This window comes from Aotus nancymaae, unplaced genomic scaffold (genome assembly GCF_030222135.1).
Source record: "Aotus nancymaae isolate 86718 unplaced genomic scaffold, 86718_ANA_hifiasm-v0.15.2.pri h1tg000036l, whole genome shotgun sequence".
NCBI classification, from domain to species: domain Eukaryota; kingdom Metazoa; phylum Chordata; class Mammalia; order Primates; family Aotidae; genus Aotus; species Aotus nancymaae.
This window is the reverse complement of record NW_026988450.1, coordinates 91,534,825-91,553,390: the sequence shown is the minus strand read 5'-3', so window position 1 is coordinate 91,553,390 and position 18,566 is coordinate 91,534,825. Positions and strand designations below refer to the sequence as shown.

The 18,566-nt window shown below is 56.5% G+C and overlaps 1 protein-coding gene across 3 annotated transcripts; it reads right to left on the bottom strand.

Moving 5' to 3' along the window:
• Nucleotides 1-829: 829 nt before the first annotated feature.
• On the bottom strand, nt 830-5,211 carry GSDMD (gasdermin D). Of its 3 annotated transcripts, none has more exons than XM_021672075.2 (11): nt 5,130-5,211; nt 4,086-4,306; nt 3,688-3,880; nt 2,925-3,093; nt 2,716-2,818; nt 2,397-2,450; nt 2,055-2,132; nt 1,761-1,933; nt 1,542-1,683; nt 1,365-1,438; nt 830-1,230 (listed from the first exon to the last, which is right to left on the bottom strand). In XM_021672075.2, exons 2-11 carry the CDS (start codon nt 4,300-4,302, stop codon nt 988-990), a joined length of 1,446 nt encoding a protein of 481 aa, XP_021527750.1. In that variant the 5' UTR covers nt 4,303-4,306; nt 5,130-5,211; the 3' UTR covers nt 830-987. The 3 variants fall into 3 exon arrangements, with proteins under 3 accessions (XP_021527750.1, XP_012316654.1, XP_012316655.1); XM_012461231.2 differs by lacking the exon at nt 5,130-5,211 and adding an exon at nt 4,697-4,804; XM_012461232.2 differs by lacking the exon at nt 5,130-5,211 and adding an exon at nt 4,571-4,690.
• Nucleotides 5,212-18,566: the final 13,355 nt, after the last annotated feature.

The following is an 18,566-nucleotide window of genomic DNA, read 5'->3' as shown; positions in this document are numbered from 1 at the left end:
TAAGATTGGCGGGCAAAAGGGCAGGTGCACCCTGACATAGTCACTCCCTTTCCACCTCCAGCCAGTGAGCCAGGGCAGTCTTGGCCCGGATGCCCACATGATCTCTAATGGGCGATGTTGCCAGAGAGCTCATTGGTGCAACTCTCGAGATAGGGTCAGGTGTGGCCTGTCACGTGGCACGGCCTTGATGGTCTCAGGGCCCCGAGGCTGTGCCTTGCGTGCCCGCCTCTTCAAAAGCTTTCTAGGACCCAGGCTTCTCCTACCACACTCACCCTTTCAAGTCACCTGAAAGGGTTTTTCAAGGACGCGGCTGAGAGGTGTTGAGTTTGCTCTACATTTAGCTCAGGAAAGCAGTGGGGGTGAAACAGATCAAAGGTCAGTTTCTTCAGCACTGCTTCTCCAGGAGCCTCCTGTGTGGCCCTAGGAGGGTGGGGTCTGTTACCAGCCACACCTGCACCCTCTAAAGCCCCTGAGGGCTGAGGATGGGCCACGCCTTTCTGCAGCTTGTCTTTGCTGCCTGAAGCAGACGCTTCTGCCCTGCTTCAGCCACGGACCCGCCTGGTGAAACCTTCTCACCTAAATCGCCCTGCCCCTCCTCGCAGGCAGAGAAGCACACAGGCAGGGCTGGGCAGGGCCGTGGGTCCATGACTCTAGAGCGGCCAAGCCCAGCATGGGGCTTCCCTTAGCTCCAGGGTGCAGAAGGAGCTGGACGGTGCAGACATCACCTGCTCATGGCCCTGGCGTCCCTCCTGATCCCACATGGGTCCTGTCCTCACCCCTACCCACCCCACCCCAGATCTAAGACCCCTCAAAAACTCTGCTACCAGCCTTTCCTTCGCATGCCAGCTTTACTGAGTTTCCCCGACTCCTGAGCCCCACAGGAGACTGACCACGCGGCTGCTGGGCTCCTGGCCTTCCCAGGGCTGGCAGCTGGTGGGCAAACACTCTGCCCTGCTGGAGAGCTGCCAGCGCATGCCCGAGCACAGGCTAGCGGGGCTCCTGGCTCAGTTGTGACAGCAGTGCCAGGGAGGCGTAGAGTGCACACACGCGGCCCTGGGCCTGTGGCTCCCAGTGCACGTGGGGAGGGTCCTCCCTCAGCTCCAGGCCACACTCCTCCAGCAAGATCCAAGCTGGTGTCTCTCCACCCCAGCCGCTCTTCAGGAGCTCGGGGGGCAGGGACAGGGTGCTGCGCTTCTGCCAAGGGGCACTCTTCTCCAAGAGGCTGCCCACCTACCAGGACAGGGCAGGAGTGTGTCAGATGGGGAGCCCTGGGCATCTTGTGCCTGCCCATACCACCCCACCCCAGGTGCAGCAGGGCCCCTTCCGCTGGCTCAGCCCACCCTCCCGCAGCCCAACCCTCTCACCAGCTCGAGCTGCCTCGACAGGGTCTTCAACGCCACAGCCTCCACCAGCAGCTGGTGTTGGGCTTTACTCAGCGCTGGGAGAGAGTCGGGTAAGAGGGGGTTCCTGAAGCCCCACCTGGGAAAACCCACCTCCCTCCTTCCCACCCCCCACCTGCCCCACTCCCAGGGGCCGCTCACTGTTCAGTGCCCCCAGCAGGTAGACAACAGGGACCGCGAGTTCCGGCACCAGCATTCTGGAGGGTGACACCAGGCAATCCAGGACAGCATCTGCCAGACCACCCAGGGGCTCTACCGGCCCGGAGCTCAGGCCCTGCTCCAGCTGCGGGCACGGGAAGGGCAGATGAGCCTGGCTGGCTGGGCGGGCCCTGTGTGCCCCGGGCACCCTCCCCTGCTCACCGCCTCCTCCAAGGCTTGTAGGGCCAGCTGGTCCCGCAGCACCCGCTCCAGGCCCTCCAGCAGCTGCTGGCACAGCTGCCCGTCCATGAGTGCCAGTTCCTTGGAGACAGCTTCCACCTCTGCCTGAAGGCCCTGGAAGTCTTCAGTAACTGTCTCATTCGCAGGGACCCCATCTGTAGGGACAGAGGTCTGGGAGCTTACAGGGCCCCGGAAAGCCCTGGTCAGGACAGGCAGACCCCAGATGGCAGAAGGAGAGCCCACCAAAGGTCCCGGGGCAGTCAGGAGGGCACTGACCTGTCTGAAAGTTGCCAATGCACCCCCTCATGGAGAGGTCCATCCGCCCGGAACCTTCGCTGCTGAAAGGCCTGTAGCCTGGGCAGGGGCACGGGAGGGCAGGGCTGGTGAGTGCAGGGCATGGGGGGCTGTGGCCTTCCCCGGCCCTCACAGCCCTGGTCACCTGGCAGCCCAGGGCAGGGAGGGTGGCCGGGAAGGCCGAGGATCAGCTCTTCCGTGTCAGCTGTGTGTATGGGGGCTGCCCGACCTCCCTGTGCCCTGAGCACTGGAGGAGAAGCCCGCAACTGCCAAGGGAGTGTGCTTTGCCTGCTGGACACCCCACGCTGGGGGCTCTCGGCTCACCTGTCGGGGGCGGCTGGAAGGTCTTCTGCTTCTTATCCGGGAAGAGAATGACTTCTGGCAGCCAGGAGGGAGCAGACAGGAAGAGGCATGTCACCTAGATCCCAGCCTGCCCTCCCCTTCCCTACCGGGAGCTCCCCTGTCCAGCTCAGGCCCTGCCCGATCACCCACACACCAGAGCCAAGGAGCTCAGCCGCCTGCCAGACACAGTAAACTGTCCAGCCAGGGGCCCACAGCAGCCCTTGCCGGCAGGTGGCTCTCCCCAGGCCTCCCTGCTTCTCTGCCAGAGCCTGGGCCTGAGACACCCCAAACTCCAGCTCACCCAAGTCAGAGTGAATAACCAGCAGGGCCACCCGGAATGCGAGGATGCTGCCCGAGGGAATGGTGACCGTCTTCTTCTGGCTCAGGTGGCCCTCGCCCTCACCCTGAGGCATGAAGATGGGCTCAGGGCCGGGTCCTGGGCACCGGGTTTTGGGGCGTGGGTGTGGGCTGGCCGCCGGGGACTTCAGCTCCACAGGGCTGCCTACACACCTGCAAGCACATGGCTCCGGCCAGGGAAAGGAGGCCCCAACCCTCCTGCCGGTGGGTCCGCATGACTTCCACCTCCTTCTGCGTCTGCAGCACCTCCGTCACCACGTACACGTTGTCCCCTCGGCACCGGAGCTGCTGCAGGACTCCGTGCTCTGGCTGCCGCAGATGCCTGTGGCCCGAGGAGCAGGAAGCTCACTGGGCCGCAGCCCCTAAAGACACCTTCCCTCCCACGACGACCCCAAGCCACTGGGGGAGGTGGCACAGAGGGCGCCTCCAGGGTCTGCGGATGCCTGGGCACCAGCAGCCTCTCTGCACACTCCCCACGGGGACGGGGTCCTGTGAGGAAAGGTGCACTAAGGGAGGAGCCCCTCACCCGGCCCCCATGAACACACCACCACTTGTCGTCACAGCAGCCTGGGGCTCAGTCTGGTCCTTAGGATCAGTCCTGGTGGCCAAGGCTCCCAGTGACCCCTGCAGCTTCCTTCCCGAAACCCGCTGCCGGCCACAGTGCTCCCTTGCCTCTGGGACTTTCCTGATGCCCCAAAGTGGTGACCTTCCCAAGAGCAAGTCTGGGACTGGGCGCTGCGGCTCACCCCTGTGATCCCAGCACTTTGGGAGGCCGAGGCAGGAGGACTGCTTGAGGCCAGGAGTTCAGGACCACCCTGGCCAAGATAGTGAGACCTCACCTCAAAAAATAATTAAAAAAAAATAATAAAAGCAGGGTTGCTTGGGGTCAGCGGGGCCCTGCCCTCTCTGGGCCCACCTCTCCTGGAGCAGGGCCTGCCAGGTGTTCGGGCCCACGCTCAGCGAGAACACGTTCAGCGAGGTGCTGGAGCTGTCAGACACCGAGGCCCCGCCTGCGACCTTCCCCTCTCCTGGGGCTGCCACCTCCACGCTGGTGCGTAGTTGCCCGTCCACGGTGTCATGGATGTGGAAGGGGCCATCATGCTGCAAAACTAAAGCAAGGCCAGACCTGAGGCCCTGCCCACCTGCCTCACCCCTCCCGCCCCACTCCTTCCGCCGTGTCCCAGGCCCTGCCCTCTGGAAGACAGACCCAGAGCTAGAGGCTGCAGAGCAGGGTGGGTGGCTGGCTGGACGCGCCCTGCTTCCCCTCCCCCACCCAGCTTCCCTAGGGCTCTGCCTCGGCACCCCATCAGGCACCTGGTTCCGGGGCATCGGGCTCCAGGATGTCCTTGATTGACAGGTTGACATGCTGATAGCGGGGTTTCCAGAACCATGACCTTGCGGGCTTCCTGACCACCAGGCAGTAGGGCTTGAAGGCAGTGGAGCTCTGCAGGCTGGTCACAGGGATGAGGGCCCCACCGTGGTCCAGCTCCTGGACCACTCTCCGAACCAGCCACTCAAAGGCCGACCCCATGTTCCTGAGGAGGGGAAATGGGTCAGGCGTTGTGCCCTCAGGGATAGAAGAGCAGGAGGGGGTGGGGGCAGCATCAGCACTTGGATGCTTCCAATGATGGGAAACTCCTTCCCTTGAGAGCAGCCCTGCCCAGCTCATCCTGGGATGCTCCTGCCAGCAGAAAGCTCCTGTCCCTGGCCACTCCCCAACACAGAAATACAGCGTCCACCCTGTTGTCGTTGGGGCCATGATACCTCCAGTCCGGGACAGTGGGGTCTAATGCCCATACCCGCTCTAACACACAGAGGAGTCTGTCCGTCCGCTAGAATGGCTGCCTCTGGCAGGGAGGAAGCAGAAGCTGTCACCTCCTGAGCATGGCACAGGGACCCACTGCAAAACCCAGACAGAGTCTCACCCCACCCCAGCTGTGTCCTCCAGGGCCTTCTCTGTGCCTGGAGCTCCATGAGCCACCTGTCCAAGGCTGAGGTTTCCGGAGGCAGAGGCCACAGCGACCTCCGCGGCCACTGTGGAGGGCCCGCGGCTGCCCCAGGAAGCCTCGCCTCTGAGTGCTGGGCCTGCCCAAAGTGCAGGCTGGGCCCAGGAGGCAGCTGGGGGCGGAACCAGCACCGGTCCAGGCATCTGGATGGTCGACCTGGTCACGGTCCAAGGGCGGGGCCTCGGGGCTGGCCAAGGGCAGCATTCCCCGAAGTCTGGGCTGCCGCCCCCGTGTGGGGCGCGGGGCTTTCTGGGACCCTTGGGGGCGCAGCAGGACCAGCATCCCCCGCCCGGGAGCGCCGGCGGCAGCGGGGGAGGTGGCGGGGGCGGGGGCGGTGGCGGGGGCAGCTCACCGTGACCGTGGGCGCCCCGGGGTGGGGCGTCTGCTCGCCTGGGAGCCGTCCGAAGAGTGGGAGCCGGAAGTGCGCAGAACCAAAAGTGAAATTACGGCCCGCCGCAGGGCCCGCCCAGGAGGCCCTCCAGGAACCGCCCCCGAGAGCCCTCCCGGGCCCCCTTCCCGCCCCCTCTTCCCGGCAGCCCGCCTGGAGCACCAGCCTCTCCCGTCCCGAGGAAACTTGGCCTGGCACCCCATCCTGATAGCCTCAAACTTCATAGCACTTTGTGGTTTTTCTTAAAACTCTGGTCGGGCGCGGTGACTCACGCCTGCGATCCCAGCACTTTGGGAGGCCGAGGCAGGCGGATCACGAGGTCAGGGGATCGAGACCATCCTGGCCAACATGGTGAAACCTTGTCTCTACTAAAAATACAAAAATTAGCCGGGTGTGGTGGTGCATGCCTGTAATCCCAACTACTCGGGAGGCTGAGGCAGGAGAATCTCCTGAACCCAGGAGGCAGAGATTGCAGTGAGCCGAGATTGCACCAGTGCACTCCAGCCTGGGTGACAGAGTGAGACTCTGGCTTAAAAAAAGAAAAAAAGAAAAAAAAAATCTAGTGCCCAGTAGCAACACCCAGTCTTGTCACAGGCTCCCTCAGGGCCCTACTGACCTGCGTCACGGTGGCCTGGGGCCAGGGGCTTGCTAGTCCTCACGCCCGGCCCTCCCAGCCGCCCCGAGGTTGTGGGTGGGGCCACTCGGGCTTGGACCCCGCTCCCGGGCCTGACCACAGCGTGGGTCCCTTCTGGTACTGCCTCCTGGCTCTTCTGCGTCGTTTCTGTTGTTTGTTTGGTTTGGTTTGAGGCAAGATCTCTCTGTGGCTCAGGCTGGAGTGCAGTGGCACGGTCACTGCTCATTGCAGCCTCGATCTCCTGGGCTCAAGTGATCTTCCCGCCAGCCTCCCGAGCAGCTGGGGCCTCGGGAGCTCAGCACCATGCCTCGCTAAGCTTTGCCCAGGCTGGTGTGTAATGCCACAATCTCAGCTCACTGCAACCTCTGCCTACTGGGTTCAAACGATTCTTCTGTCTCAGCCTCCTGAGTAGCTGAGACTACAGGCATGTGCCATCACGCCCAGGTAATTTTTTGGTATTTTTTGTAGAGACTGGGTTTCACCATGTTGGCCAGGCCGGTCTCAAACTCCTGACCTCAAGTGATCTGCCTGCCCTGGCCTCCCAAAGTGCTGGGATTTCTGGCGTGAGCCACCAAACCCAGCCTTTTCTTATTTTTATTTTTGAGACACAGTCTCGCTGTGTCACCAGGCTGGAGTGCAGTGGCACTTGTATTTTTTGTAGAGAGTGGGTTTCACCATGTTAGCCAGGCTGGTCTCGATCTCTTGACCTCGTGATCCACCCGCCTCGGCCTCCCAAAGCACTGGGACTACAGGCATGAGCCACTGCACCCGGCCTTAAGTTTTTAAAATTATTTTTTAGTAGAAAGGTCTCACTGTGTTGCCCAGGCTGGTCTTGAACTCCTGAGCTCGAGTAATCCTCCTGCCTCAGCCTCCCAACATGCTGGGATTACAGGGATGAGCCACGACACAGCTTGGGTACTGTTTTGCAGATCGGGTGAGTCTAAAGTTTCATCTCAGGACACACTGCTGGCAGAGCTGGCCTTCCTCCGTGAACCCGGCAGGCAAGGAACCCACTTACTGCTGCCCCTGGGAGCCAGCGCCCTGGGGTGTGGCAGTGCCTCCCTGCTGGGCAACAGGGCCACAACCGTGGTGTGGCAGTGCCTCCCTGCTGGGCAACAGGGCCACCACCGTGGTGTGGCAGTGCCTCCCTGCTGGGCAACAGGGCCACCACTGTGGTGGGCTGTTTTGATGCAGTCTCCATGGTAAGGCTGGAACAAGCCAGGCACACAGCATCCTGGCAAGGCCATAGGTGTCAGGGGCAGCCTCTCCTGAGGGGTCATTTCCTGGCTGGGGCAGGGTTGGGCAAAGAGGCTGCAGGCTCATTTGCTCACCCAGATCCTGCAGCCCAACCTTGAGCCCAGCTGGAGGTGCCAGGGCAGGGGTGTTGTGGTAGCCTGGGGCCTCTGCACCCCCATCCTTCACTACCACATCTTCCCCTTGCCCTCCAAGACCTCTGGGGCCACTCCAGCCCCCAACCCTGCCTGGCTGGCCTGAGCCTCACCCTGAAGGCTCTGTCACACTCATTCATTCATCCAGCAAGGGTGTATTAGCGCTTGGTGCTTGGTGATCTTCCAGTGACCCCGGGTTCCAGCAGCAAACAAGACAAGGTCTCTGCCCTGGGAGGCCGGAGGGGCCCGTGCGCTGCAGGGCGTTTTTGACAGTGTGTGTGTCGGGATGGTGCAACCACAAATAACTGGAAATTCAGATGCCAGCAAAGGAAACGTTATCTTGTGTCGTTGGAAACCCAGAGGTGCTGTGTACCGCAGGCCGTCACCAGCAGGCCTGAAAGCTTCGGCTGGCACTGGGCACCTGGGGCCGGGGTGCCTAGCTCAGCCTGGCGGGCTTCTCACTCTGGTCCAGCTGCAGCCATTAGCCGGGTGTGAGCCCAGAATCCTTGCTTGTGGTAGCAGGAGGCTCCAGGAGCCTGAGCAGAGCCGGCCGCATGTGTGTGCACGTGCATGTCGTGTGTCCACAGGTTTGTGCTCGTGTCGCACGTACACGCCCGTGTGCTCCAGTTCGTTGATGTGTCTGCATGGATAAGCGTGTGAGTGGCCTTTGTGTGTGCATGTGAGGTCAGGGTGTGCAGCCTGCGCCAGGTCGGTGGCTGCTGCTGCAGGAAGGTGAGCCCACGTGGGCCTCCCGCCTCCTCCCCTCCTCCCCTGCAGGAAGGTGAGCCCATGAGGGCCTCCCGCCTCCTCCCCTCCTCCCGCTTCCCTCCTCTTCTTTGCAGCAACATTCCTGGAAAGCCCAGCACAGCCTTGCCGCCTCTAGGTCTGTGGTGCATCAGGCAGCTCCCAGACGTCGCAGGAGGTGGCAGCCTCCTGAGTGCCGGTGGGCCTTGTCTCTAGCGGGGATGTGAAGAGGCTTGCTCTCCAGGAAGGCCTCGCTGCCTTGTAGGGGAACAGGGTGGAGGTGACCGGCATGGCAGCCCTGTGGGACTCCGTCCGAGGCCAAGCAGGGGCCGTCTTCGGGCAGGAGGGGCAGGCGATGGCTCTGGTGGCTGAGGAGGGTGTGGCCCACTGTGCCTGAAGGTCAGTGGGCAGTGACGAGGTCACCTCCGCTTCCAGCTGGGTGCTGGCCTGGACGGGTGCAGTGACGGCTCTGTCCACACTCTCAGTTCTTTCATAATAACCTGGAACGGGAAGTGCTGGAAGGAGGGCAGAGACCAGCCTGAGAGGGCAGTTCCTGGCGGGGAGGAAGGAGAGATGCGGCCCTGCCCCATCTGTTTCTTCAATAGTTTGACATTGAGGAGGCTGCAGGGTCCAGCCCCGCAGGGTCTAGTGGGTGTTCTTTTGTGTGCGGAGAGACAGATTGCAGAAAAGACAGACATAAGGACAGAGAGAAGAATTCAGCTGGGCTGGGGCCGCTGCTGCCAAAGGGCAGAGTCCAGCAGTGGCCCGGGTGCCTGGACCAGCTGGTATTTATTGTATACAAGGCAGGGGGCAGGGCGGGAGAGTGACTCATCTGACATGACGCGGGGCCCGCACAGCACAGAGCGCCCCTCCCTCTCAGGCAGCCGCCGCACGGAGGGGAGGCGCATACGTCAGTATCTCTCTATGCACTTATCAGAGAGAGCAAAGGCTTTCAGGATTCCTCTATTCTGACTTCTCACAGCTTCTAAGAATTTATAAGGGAGCATCGGGTGGGAAAGCGGAACACGAAGGTGGACAAGGATGGTGACCGTCGGAGCACAGCACCATGGAGAGGGTTTAAGCCCCCGCATGTCTGCGGGCCAGCCTGGCTAGTGTCAGACCTTCCTCAAGAGCTGGGCAGAGCGGAGTGTTCTCTGAACTCCCCCTCACGGCCTGCTAAGTAGCAGGCACCTTCCCAGGCGCTGGTGCTACCGCAAGGCTCTCACTCTGACCTCCTGATCACTTCTCACAATGGCCCTTCAGTTCTGAATGATATTTCACCAGATTATGTCTATACTATAAGATTGAAATGTTGATGTAGGAGAAACCCCGCAAGAGCCGAGTCAAGGGCCTGAAGTCTCAGCCTGTTCTCATATGTAGAATTAAAAAAGAATTAGAGACATAGTTACATAGTTATTCCCATATATAATCATAAAATAATCACGTAGCTATTCATGTGCAATCTTAAATATATATATATCTATATAATCATATAATCTTTAATCTTACTAATAAGTCTCAGGTCAAGAAGCATGGGACTGAAGTGGCGTTGGAAAAGAGGTGACCCTAAGGCAAGCTGCTCTAAGCCCTCTGTCACCTGCATAAGGGCTGCTGGAGGGCGCCCCGGCTGTGCGGCAGCCAGCGCTGGGAAAGCCCCGGTGTTTAGCCAGCTAGGGAAGGAGACGTCCAAGATGGCCGAGACGTCTCCTTCCTGGGGAAGTTAGGAGAACACTCCGCTTCTCCACTCTCTTGTCGCAAGGCCTGACGGCTGTCAGGAGGCCCACAGACCTCCGGGGCTTAACTGTCTCTGTGTGAGGCTGGGCTTCAGCGGTCACGGTCCATGGCTACTTTCCAGTTCTGCTTCTGTACCTGGCTCCTCTTTTTCATAGAAGATGAGAATTAGTAATAGTGACATAAACTTTAGTGACCTTGCTATTTCTCGACAAGGATGAAAAAAGTGCTGACACCTCAGGTTCTGTCCTCGCCTCGGCTTCTTCAAAGTCCTGGGCCCCCATCTCCAGGACACGTGACTTACCTGGCCCTGTCACTGACCGCCATGACCTCACCCTACCTGCCCTGCCCCCTGCTTTGTACTCAGTAGAAGTCAGAGCGTCCGGGCACCCGGGCCACTGCCGCTCTCCCAGCTTTGGTAGCAGCGGACCCCGGGCCCAAACTCTCTTTTCTCCATCTGTGTCTGTGTCTTTATTTCCACAGTTTCTTGCCTCTGCACCTGCAGGGAGGGACTCATAGGACCTCGTAGGGCTGGACCCTATATGTCCCTACACTGTAATACTAAAGACTAATAGAGAATAATGATGCAATAAGATTATATAACTATGTGATTGTATCTAACATCTATTTGGTGTCATTTCTGTAACTGAGTACTCAGTTGTTTATTACACTGGGACAGATGGTGCCTTCCGTCTCTTGCCGTGGCACCTGGCCAACTTTCTTCCCACAGAGGCCTAATTGCTTTTAAATTATACAGCATTTCCTGCCTAAATTCCCTTTGATAACATTTTCACGACTTTCACAGACCATCTTCAACTTTCTGACCTGTAAACGTCCCTTTCTTTAAACAGCCAGTTACTATATTTCAGCACAAGAATTTGCCATTTAAGATTCTTTGGCCGGGCACGGTGGCTCAAGCCTGTAATCCCAGCACTTTGGGAGGCCGAGGCGGGTGGATCACGAGGTCAAGAGATCGAGACCATCCCGGTCAACATGGTGAAACCCCGTCTCTACTAATACAAAAAATTAGGTGGGCACGGTGGTGCGTGCCTGTAATCCCAGCTACTCAGGAGGCTGAGGCAGGAGAATTGCCTGAACCCAGGAGGCGGAGGTTGCGGTGAGCCGAGATCGCGCCATTGCGCTCCAGCCTGGGTAACAAGAGCGAAACTCCGTCTCAAAAAAAAAAAAAAAAAAAAAAAAAGATTCTTTTTCACATAAATTCTACTTTTTCTGTCAAAGATGATAACCGTTCTTTTCCAAAACAAGCTTCTTTCGTGTCTGTGGACTAGACTGCCTAAGGCCACAGGATTAGAAGTTAGGATTAATACACGTTACGCTGTTAGCTTTTGGCAAACTTTATAAACAAGTGCTGTCCTGTAACGCATTCGGGCCACCTGCAAGTTACTGGGTTAAGGATTTTTTACAGGAAGGCCACTAGTTGTCAGTGGCCTCCGTGCCTTTGGGTCAGTATTTCTTCTTTGTTTTTTAAAGGCAGAGTTTCACCATGTTGGTCAGGCTGGTCTTGAACCCCTGACTTCAGGTGATCCACCTGCCTCAGCCTCCCAAAGTGCTGGGATTACAGGCGTGAGCCACTGCGCCCGGCATGGGCCAGTATTTCTTAGGCTATGCCCTTGTTTATGCTGACAAAAAGATGGAATGGCTGCTTGAGGAGGTAACCTTTCCACCTGTTGGATTTCTGGTGATTGCCAAGTGAGGGGGTTTAGCTTGTTTTGTGTGAGCTTTTCGTGTAAGGGCTTTATTTTTAGGACGTAAGAGTCTATCCGTAGCCGGAGACTCTGCAAACCCTTGGGCTAAGACTATCCATCGGTTTGCTGTTTTCCACCGGAGTGAGGGTCTTCTCACTCAAAGGCAAATAGGTCCCGGCTGTTTTCTGCCAACGGACAAGCCCAGAAGGCATCTTTTAAGCCTATTACTGTAAACTACTGGTGATTGTAGTAGCATAAGGATTGGGAACAACAGGGTTTAAGAAGCCCAGCACGGAGAAGACCTTCAATTATCAATTGTAAGTTTTAAATTTACCCTGGCTTTTCAAAGAATAGGGCACATTGCTTTCTCTTCACTACTTGTATCTCTTCTTTTCTCTCTGTTTGACTCTGTCTCTCTGACTTCCTCTGTTCCTCCTGTTGGTCTTTCTCTCTCCTCTAGCCTTTCTTTTCCTTTTCTCTCTCTCTCTCCAAAGTTCTTTTCAACTTACCCTTACGGTACTTGTTGACTATCCGTCTCCTGCCAGTATTTAGCCTTAGATGGAGTTTGCCACCTGCTTGGGCTGCATTCTCAAGCAACCCGACTTCAGGAAGACCCAGCCCCACGAGCTGGGGCCACTACTGGCCACATACCGTCCACGGGAGTGGTGGAAATGCACCCTGTGGCGTAGCCGGCTGGGATGGTCCCCCGCAGACCCCACCCCCGGCCCCGCCGGCCGGAGCCCACACCCTCCTAGGAGGAGAAGGGGCTGCTGGGGAGGGAGGACGGGTGGAGGGGTGGGGAGGAAGGTGGGGGGCAGGAAAGATTCGCCAGGCCACTGGCATCTCCCGACCCGCCGCCGGGTTCACTCCTCCCGGCAGACTGTGTGGACCCACACGTTTACCTCTTAACAGTTTCACGCCTTCTTGAACTCTCTCTCTTTTAGAAGCTCTTTCGCGGGTTTATCTTTCTAGTTCTCTATTTATTTATTTTTTTCTTTCTTGTTGATATTTGGCCAATTGTTAGTGACAAAAAAGTTCCAACATTCCCTGCCCAAGAGAGTCCTCAGGACCCAGCCCAGCGTGTTGTCCTGCGTGTCTCGTGGGCTGCTATTGTCCCGCCAGGGGTCTTGGGCGGGATATTTTTGATCCCCTGTAGGAACGTTTTGGCTTGTGGCGGGGGGCGGGGGGATGTTCACGTTCCTAGGCTCCCGTAGCAGCCCTACGGAGATCATACCTCTTTCTTCCCCCGAGAAGAGGGGAAAGGGAAGTTCTGATCATCTTTTTTCCCCATCGCTCTCTCTCTCGTTTTCCCCATTTTTGGGGTGAGGCTCGATTTCCCTTACTAGAAACGTCTCGCCACCCCCACTGTTGGAGGTTTGCGTGAGTTTCAATCCCGCCCTCACTGGAGAGGTCTTGCCTCTTTTTAACCTGCGAGCCACCCCGGCCGAGGCTTTTCTTGCCTCGGTATGTCCTGAACAAGTAACAGTTTACTGACCCGCCGCGGCTTTTTTCCCTTGGTCCTGACCACCAAGGAAATACTTGACGGGTCCTGCGGCGTCTTTTTCTTGGTCCGTGCGGAGTTGCTGCGTTGCCGCGGTATCCTCAGGACCCTCATTTTTCTTTCCGAATTGCTGAGAGGCGGGGCTCGTTGGTCACATCGGGTGTGTCTGGACCCCTTACCCACGAGGCTGCTGAAAATGAAGCAGCAGGACGCACCTCCTCACGAGAGGCCACGACCCGCCCGGAGGACAGCCGTGAATCCCGCGTGAGCCCCAGAATCTTATAAGGAAAATTTCGATGCCACAAAAGAAGTAGCACTCGCAGGTATGTCCTCTCAGCGAGGCAGTTTCCTTCTATAGAAGGGTTTGTCTTGGATGGAGCACTGGCGGCCGCACGCTTGGGCAGGGTGGGAAGGGAACTGATGCCTGACGGGGGTGGTCCCTGCAGCCGTTCGTCCCCTGTTGGCCAGGGTTAGACCGCGCGAGCTAGACTGATCCTAATGGCCTATTTTAAAGAGAGCAGCGGTCTGAGCTGGAGCGGCAGGGCGGGTGTTTTGGCGGGAAGGACGGTCACGGGAGTGTCAGAGCAGGTAGCCAGGGGTGACCAGGTGACCAGGATGAAGTGGGGGGCAGGCGGAGCAGCTGTGAACTGTTGATTAGAACCGGTGGAGGAGGTTGTTTACTGGAATTACAAGAAAGTTAAACTTTAAAATAGAGAATTAATAAGAGAGCTGAACATGCTGACATATTGATTCTTTGAAGAGAACCTTGGGGTTCACTATAACATGGTGGGGGAAGCCCCCACCATGTCCTCGCAGCCTCACCCCTGGACAGCTTCTCTGCTCTGCCCCTTCCCTCCCCCCACACTCCTCCCTTCACACTCCCATTCCTCCCCTTCCTCTCTCCACTCTCTTTTTCCCCCTCCTCCTCCCTCCTTTCCCACTCCTGCCCCACCCCCCCTCTTCACGGCATCACTTTTGCTGCTCCTCCCATCCCCTGCCATACCCGCCCCTCGGAAGGGCTCTGGACTGCCAAGCCCATGTGGGGCAGATTGTGGTGACGGTAACCCAGTGGGAGGGCGTGTCCGGTTCAGAGGTGCCCCAAGAGTGAGGAGAGGCAGGTGGCAGAAGAGAAGCTACCCCAGCAGCTCCCGGGCACCCCATGGCTCACACTCTGTCCTGGGGCAGGGGCGATGGGATTAAAGGACAGTCGCTTTCCCAGCACTCCTCCCTGGCACACCCCTCCCGCCCTGTCTCTTTTTGGGGTCCCTGCTCTGAGGCTGGTCTTTTCCTCCCTGGCTCTGGAAGGAGTGTCCTCCCTGGGCAGGTTTGGGTGGGCTTGAGGGAGGGTGACACAGAAGTGTGCCCCCCTCCCCTGCCACCTTGGCTTCTGACCTTCTGAGCCTCTGCCTCTCTTTATTCACTAGAAGAAGCCGTGATTGCCAGGATCCACACATTACATTGTGGGTGCGGAGTGCTTTCCACGCAGGTGGAGACACCTGTGATTTGCCCAGAGCTCAGTGCCCATGGAAGCCTGGCACGGAGAGATTCACACCTGTTGGAAATAGATGCTCAGTGACACAATGAAAAATCAGCACTGAGACAAAGGATCTTTCAGCAACACAATTTTTACTTCCTGGACTACAGGAAGGGTACTTTCGCTAGCCATCGTGCCACAAGAGTACAAAGAACAAAGGAAAACACACACATTTATCCCTTACGCATGTGGGGTCGTCCTCACTGCTGTGTCTGATCCCCATTGGTGGGAGCCAGACCTCACAATCTAAACTAAAACCTGATTGGCTAACAACTTAAAACTTTTCTAAACAGGAAAAAGCAATAGAGAGCTGAGACATGCCTGTGAGCATGTCCAGCACAGACATCTTACTTAAAATACAAGGACGTAGAATGTGCTGCGTGCCTGTAAGTGTGGCATGTCTAACAGCTACACAGGATAGGGCTTAACAAAGTTATTAGCACACTTATGATTTCAAGAAAGGAAACTTTAAAAAGGAAATTTTCTACTTCCCACAGCACCCTCCACCCATTCCTGGTCCTGGACAGCCTGATGGCAGTGCCTGACCTCAGGAAGAGGAGATCAAGAAAATATACTTTCTTGGCTGAGTGCAGTGGCTTATGCCTGTAATCCCAGCACTTTGGGAGGCCAAGGCGGGCGGATCACAAGGTCAAGAGATCGAGACCATCCTGACCAACATGGTGAAACCCTGTCTCTACTAAAAATACAAAAATTAGCTGGGCTTGGTGGTGCGCGCCTGTAGTCCCAGCTACTCGGCAGGCTGAGGCAGGAGAATTGCTTCAACCAGGGAGGTGGAGGTTGCAGTGAGCCAAGATCGTGGCACTGCACTCACCCTGGTGCCTGGCAACAGAACGAGACTCTGTCTCAAAAAAAAAAAAAAAAAAGAAAAAGAAAAATATGAAAATTAGGCAGGGGCACATGCCTGTGATCCCAGCTACTCAGGGGGCTGAGGCAGGAGAATCACTTGAACCTGGGAGACAGAGGTTGCAGTGAACTGAGATTGTGTCATTGCACTCCAGCTTGGGTGACAGAGTGAGACCCCATCTTGAAAAAAATATATACTTTCTCCCAAGGGTCCCAGCCCAGAGGTCTAGGGGCCTTGCAGTGAGGGGTTTGGGGAACGGGATATGGGGGACCCACTGAACCTCTAGGGCAGTTTTCTCCCACTGCCACTTTCTCCCTCCACAATAGAGGGCACAGGGGGCATCGTGAGGCACTGGCCACAGCTGGCAGACACCTGATCCCACCCAAGTGACGCAGAACTTTCCTCAATCACTTTTGCCAGCCCAAAACACCCAGCTGGCAACACCCTTATCCTGCCTCGGCCCTCGACTTCAGGACTGGCTCAAGTCCACTGCCATTTCTGTCACAGAGGGCACAGGGCCATGGTGTTATAGCCTCCTCTGTGCCATATTCAGTGGGTCCCAGGCTCTTTTCCTGCATCCAAGAAGAATGAGGGTTTGTCAATAATCAAATAGTGAAGAGGGGTCGGGCACAGTGGCTCAGGCCTGGGAGGCCGAGGTGGGAGGATCACTTGAGGTCAAGGGTTCAAGACCAGCCTGGCCGACATGGTGAAAACCTGTCTCTACTAAAAATACTATATATATATATATATGTATATCTCCAGGTGTGGAGGTGTGCACCTGTAATGCCAGTTACTCAGGAGGCCAAGGCAAGAGAATCACTTGAACCCAGGACGCAGATGTTAGAAACAAGTGCTTGTTCCTCAGTGCCCAAAAGAAGAACTAGTGTTCTTTCATCAACATCCCGCAAAAACGTTAATTAAAAAAAAAAAAGAAATAAAAATAGAAGAACTAGTGCTCAAAGAATTTTCTCAGCAAGGCAATTTACTTCTATAGATGGGTGAATGTCGCAGATGGAGCAATGGTGAGACAGCACACCTGAACGAGAGGTTCTTACTGCTGACGGGGGTCGCCCCTATTCTGTGTCATTTCCCTATTGGCTAGGGTTGGACCACACAGTCTAAGCTAATTCCGATTGGCTATTTTAAAGGGAGCAGGGTTACCATCCAGAGTGGCGGGTGAGTAGTCTGGCAGGAAGGACGGTTATCAAACAGGTAACTAAAGGTGACTCTGGTCAAAGCAGGTGACCAGGATGAGTGAGGACAGAGCAGGTGACCAGGGGAACAGATGTGAACTACTGATTAGAACTGGCCGGAAAGTTGTTTACTGAAACTAGAGGCAGGGGGTGAAGAGAACCAGGAAGTTAAACTTTAAAATGGAGAACAAAAAATAAGAGAGCTGAACATACTGACATACTGATTCTTTGAAGAGAAACTTGGAGCTCACTATATTTAACACGAAGGCTATGGTGAGCCGAGATTGCACCACTGCATTCCAGCCTGGGTGACAGAGACTCCATCTCAAAAAATACGAAAATTAGCTGGGTGTGGTGGCAGGTGCCTGTAGTCTCAGCTCCTTGGGAGGCTGATTTGCAGGAGAATTGCTTGAACCCAGGAGGTGGAGGTTACAGTCAGCCGGAATTGCGCCACTGCACTCCAGACTGGGAGACAGAGCAAGACTGTCTCAAATGAACAACAACAAAACCCCACAAAGAGCGAAGAGGATGGAGAAGAATTGTACTGAACAACGGAATAGCTGCCAGCGGAGAGGGGATGATGCCAGGGTGGCTTCTCTCCCACTGTGGCTGGGTCCCAGGCTTCTATGGGCTCAGAACAGGGGAGGGCGTGCTGACTGGTTTGTGGGCTTGAAAAGAGAGGTTAAGCGAAGGCACCACTCAAAGGTGGGCACAGCAGTGTGGAAAGCCAGTCAGGAAAGGGTAGGTGTATGTTAGCAGGCGCAGGCGAAGGGTGGGGTCGATCAGAGGAAAGCACTCCAGACAGGAAGACGAGTTCTCAAACCCGCCTGAGGATTTAACCTGCAGCTTGGCTTCCAGGCTGACTTCGGCTTGGAGGCCGGGCTCCACCAGGGACCCACTCCTACCGCACAGGCGTGGGTCTGCCTCCTGTGGCTGTCACCAGTGCCTCTCCCACCACGCCAGAGCCCATGAATACATGAGTTTTTGCTATGTAGCAAATCACCCTAAAATGCAGCAGCTTAAGACCACATCCACTGATTTGCTGATAATTATGGGACTTGGTAATTTAGGCTGCGTTCACCTGATATGGCTCAGCTCCTGGTCCCTGTGTTGCCATCTGGGTTCACTGGCTGGCAGTCAGGAGGCGGTCAGCAGGCCGACATGTTGGGTGGATGACTGCTGGCAGGAGGGTCAGTGGTAGGAAACTGGTGCCTGAATCAGCTTGGGCTGCTGTGACAAATCACCAGAGAATCAGTGGCTGATGGCTGGGCATGGTGGCTCACGCCTGTAATACCAGCACATTGGGAGATTGAGGCAGGTGGATCGCCTGAGGCCAGGAGTTCGAGACCAGCCTGGCCAACATGGTGAAACCCCATCTCTACTAAAAGTACAAAAATTACCCAGGTATGGTGGCAGGTGCCTGTAGTCCCAGCTACTTGAGAGGCTGAGGCACGAGAATTGCTTGAACCCGAGAGGCAGAGGTTGAGTGACCATTGCACTTCAACCTGGGTGATGAGAGCAAAACTCCGTCTAAAAAAAAAAATCAGTGGCTTAGATGATGAATATTTCTTATAGTTCTGACGGCTGAAAGTCTGAGAGCAGAGTGCCAGCCTGGGTGGGTTGTTGGTGAGGGTCCTCTTCCTGGTTTCAGTGAGATGGGATTTCAGCAGGACTTGTTTCACAAGATACGTACAGGTCACAAAGATCCGACTGATAAAACAGGCTGCAGTAAAGAAGCCAGCCAAAGCCCACCAAAACCTGTGTGACCTCTGTTCATCCTCACTGCTCACTATGCACTAATTGCAACTTGTTAGCATATTACAGGAAACTCCCACCCGAACCATGACAGTTTATAAACACCAGGTATCTTCTGCAAGTTACTTTATGTGGTCCGAAAGGGGGAGGAACAATCAGTTCCAGGAACTCCCCACCCCTTTCCCAGAAAACGCATGAGTGATCCACCACTGGTTTAGCACGTAATCAAGAAATAATCATCACAAGAGTCAGTCAGGCAGCCCACACTGCAAGTTTCCTTTCTTTCTGAAGAATAAGTGTGCTAATAACTTTGCTAAGCCGTATCCTACGTAGCCGTTTGACATGCCATG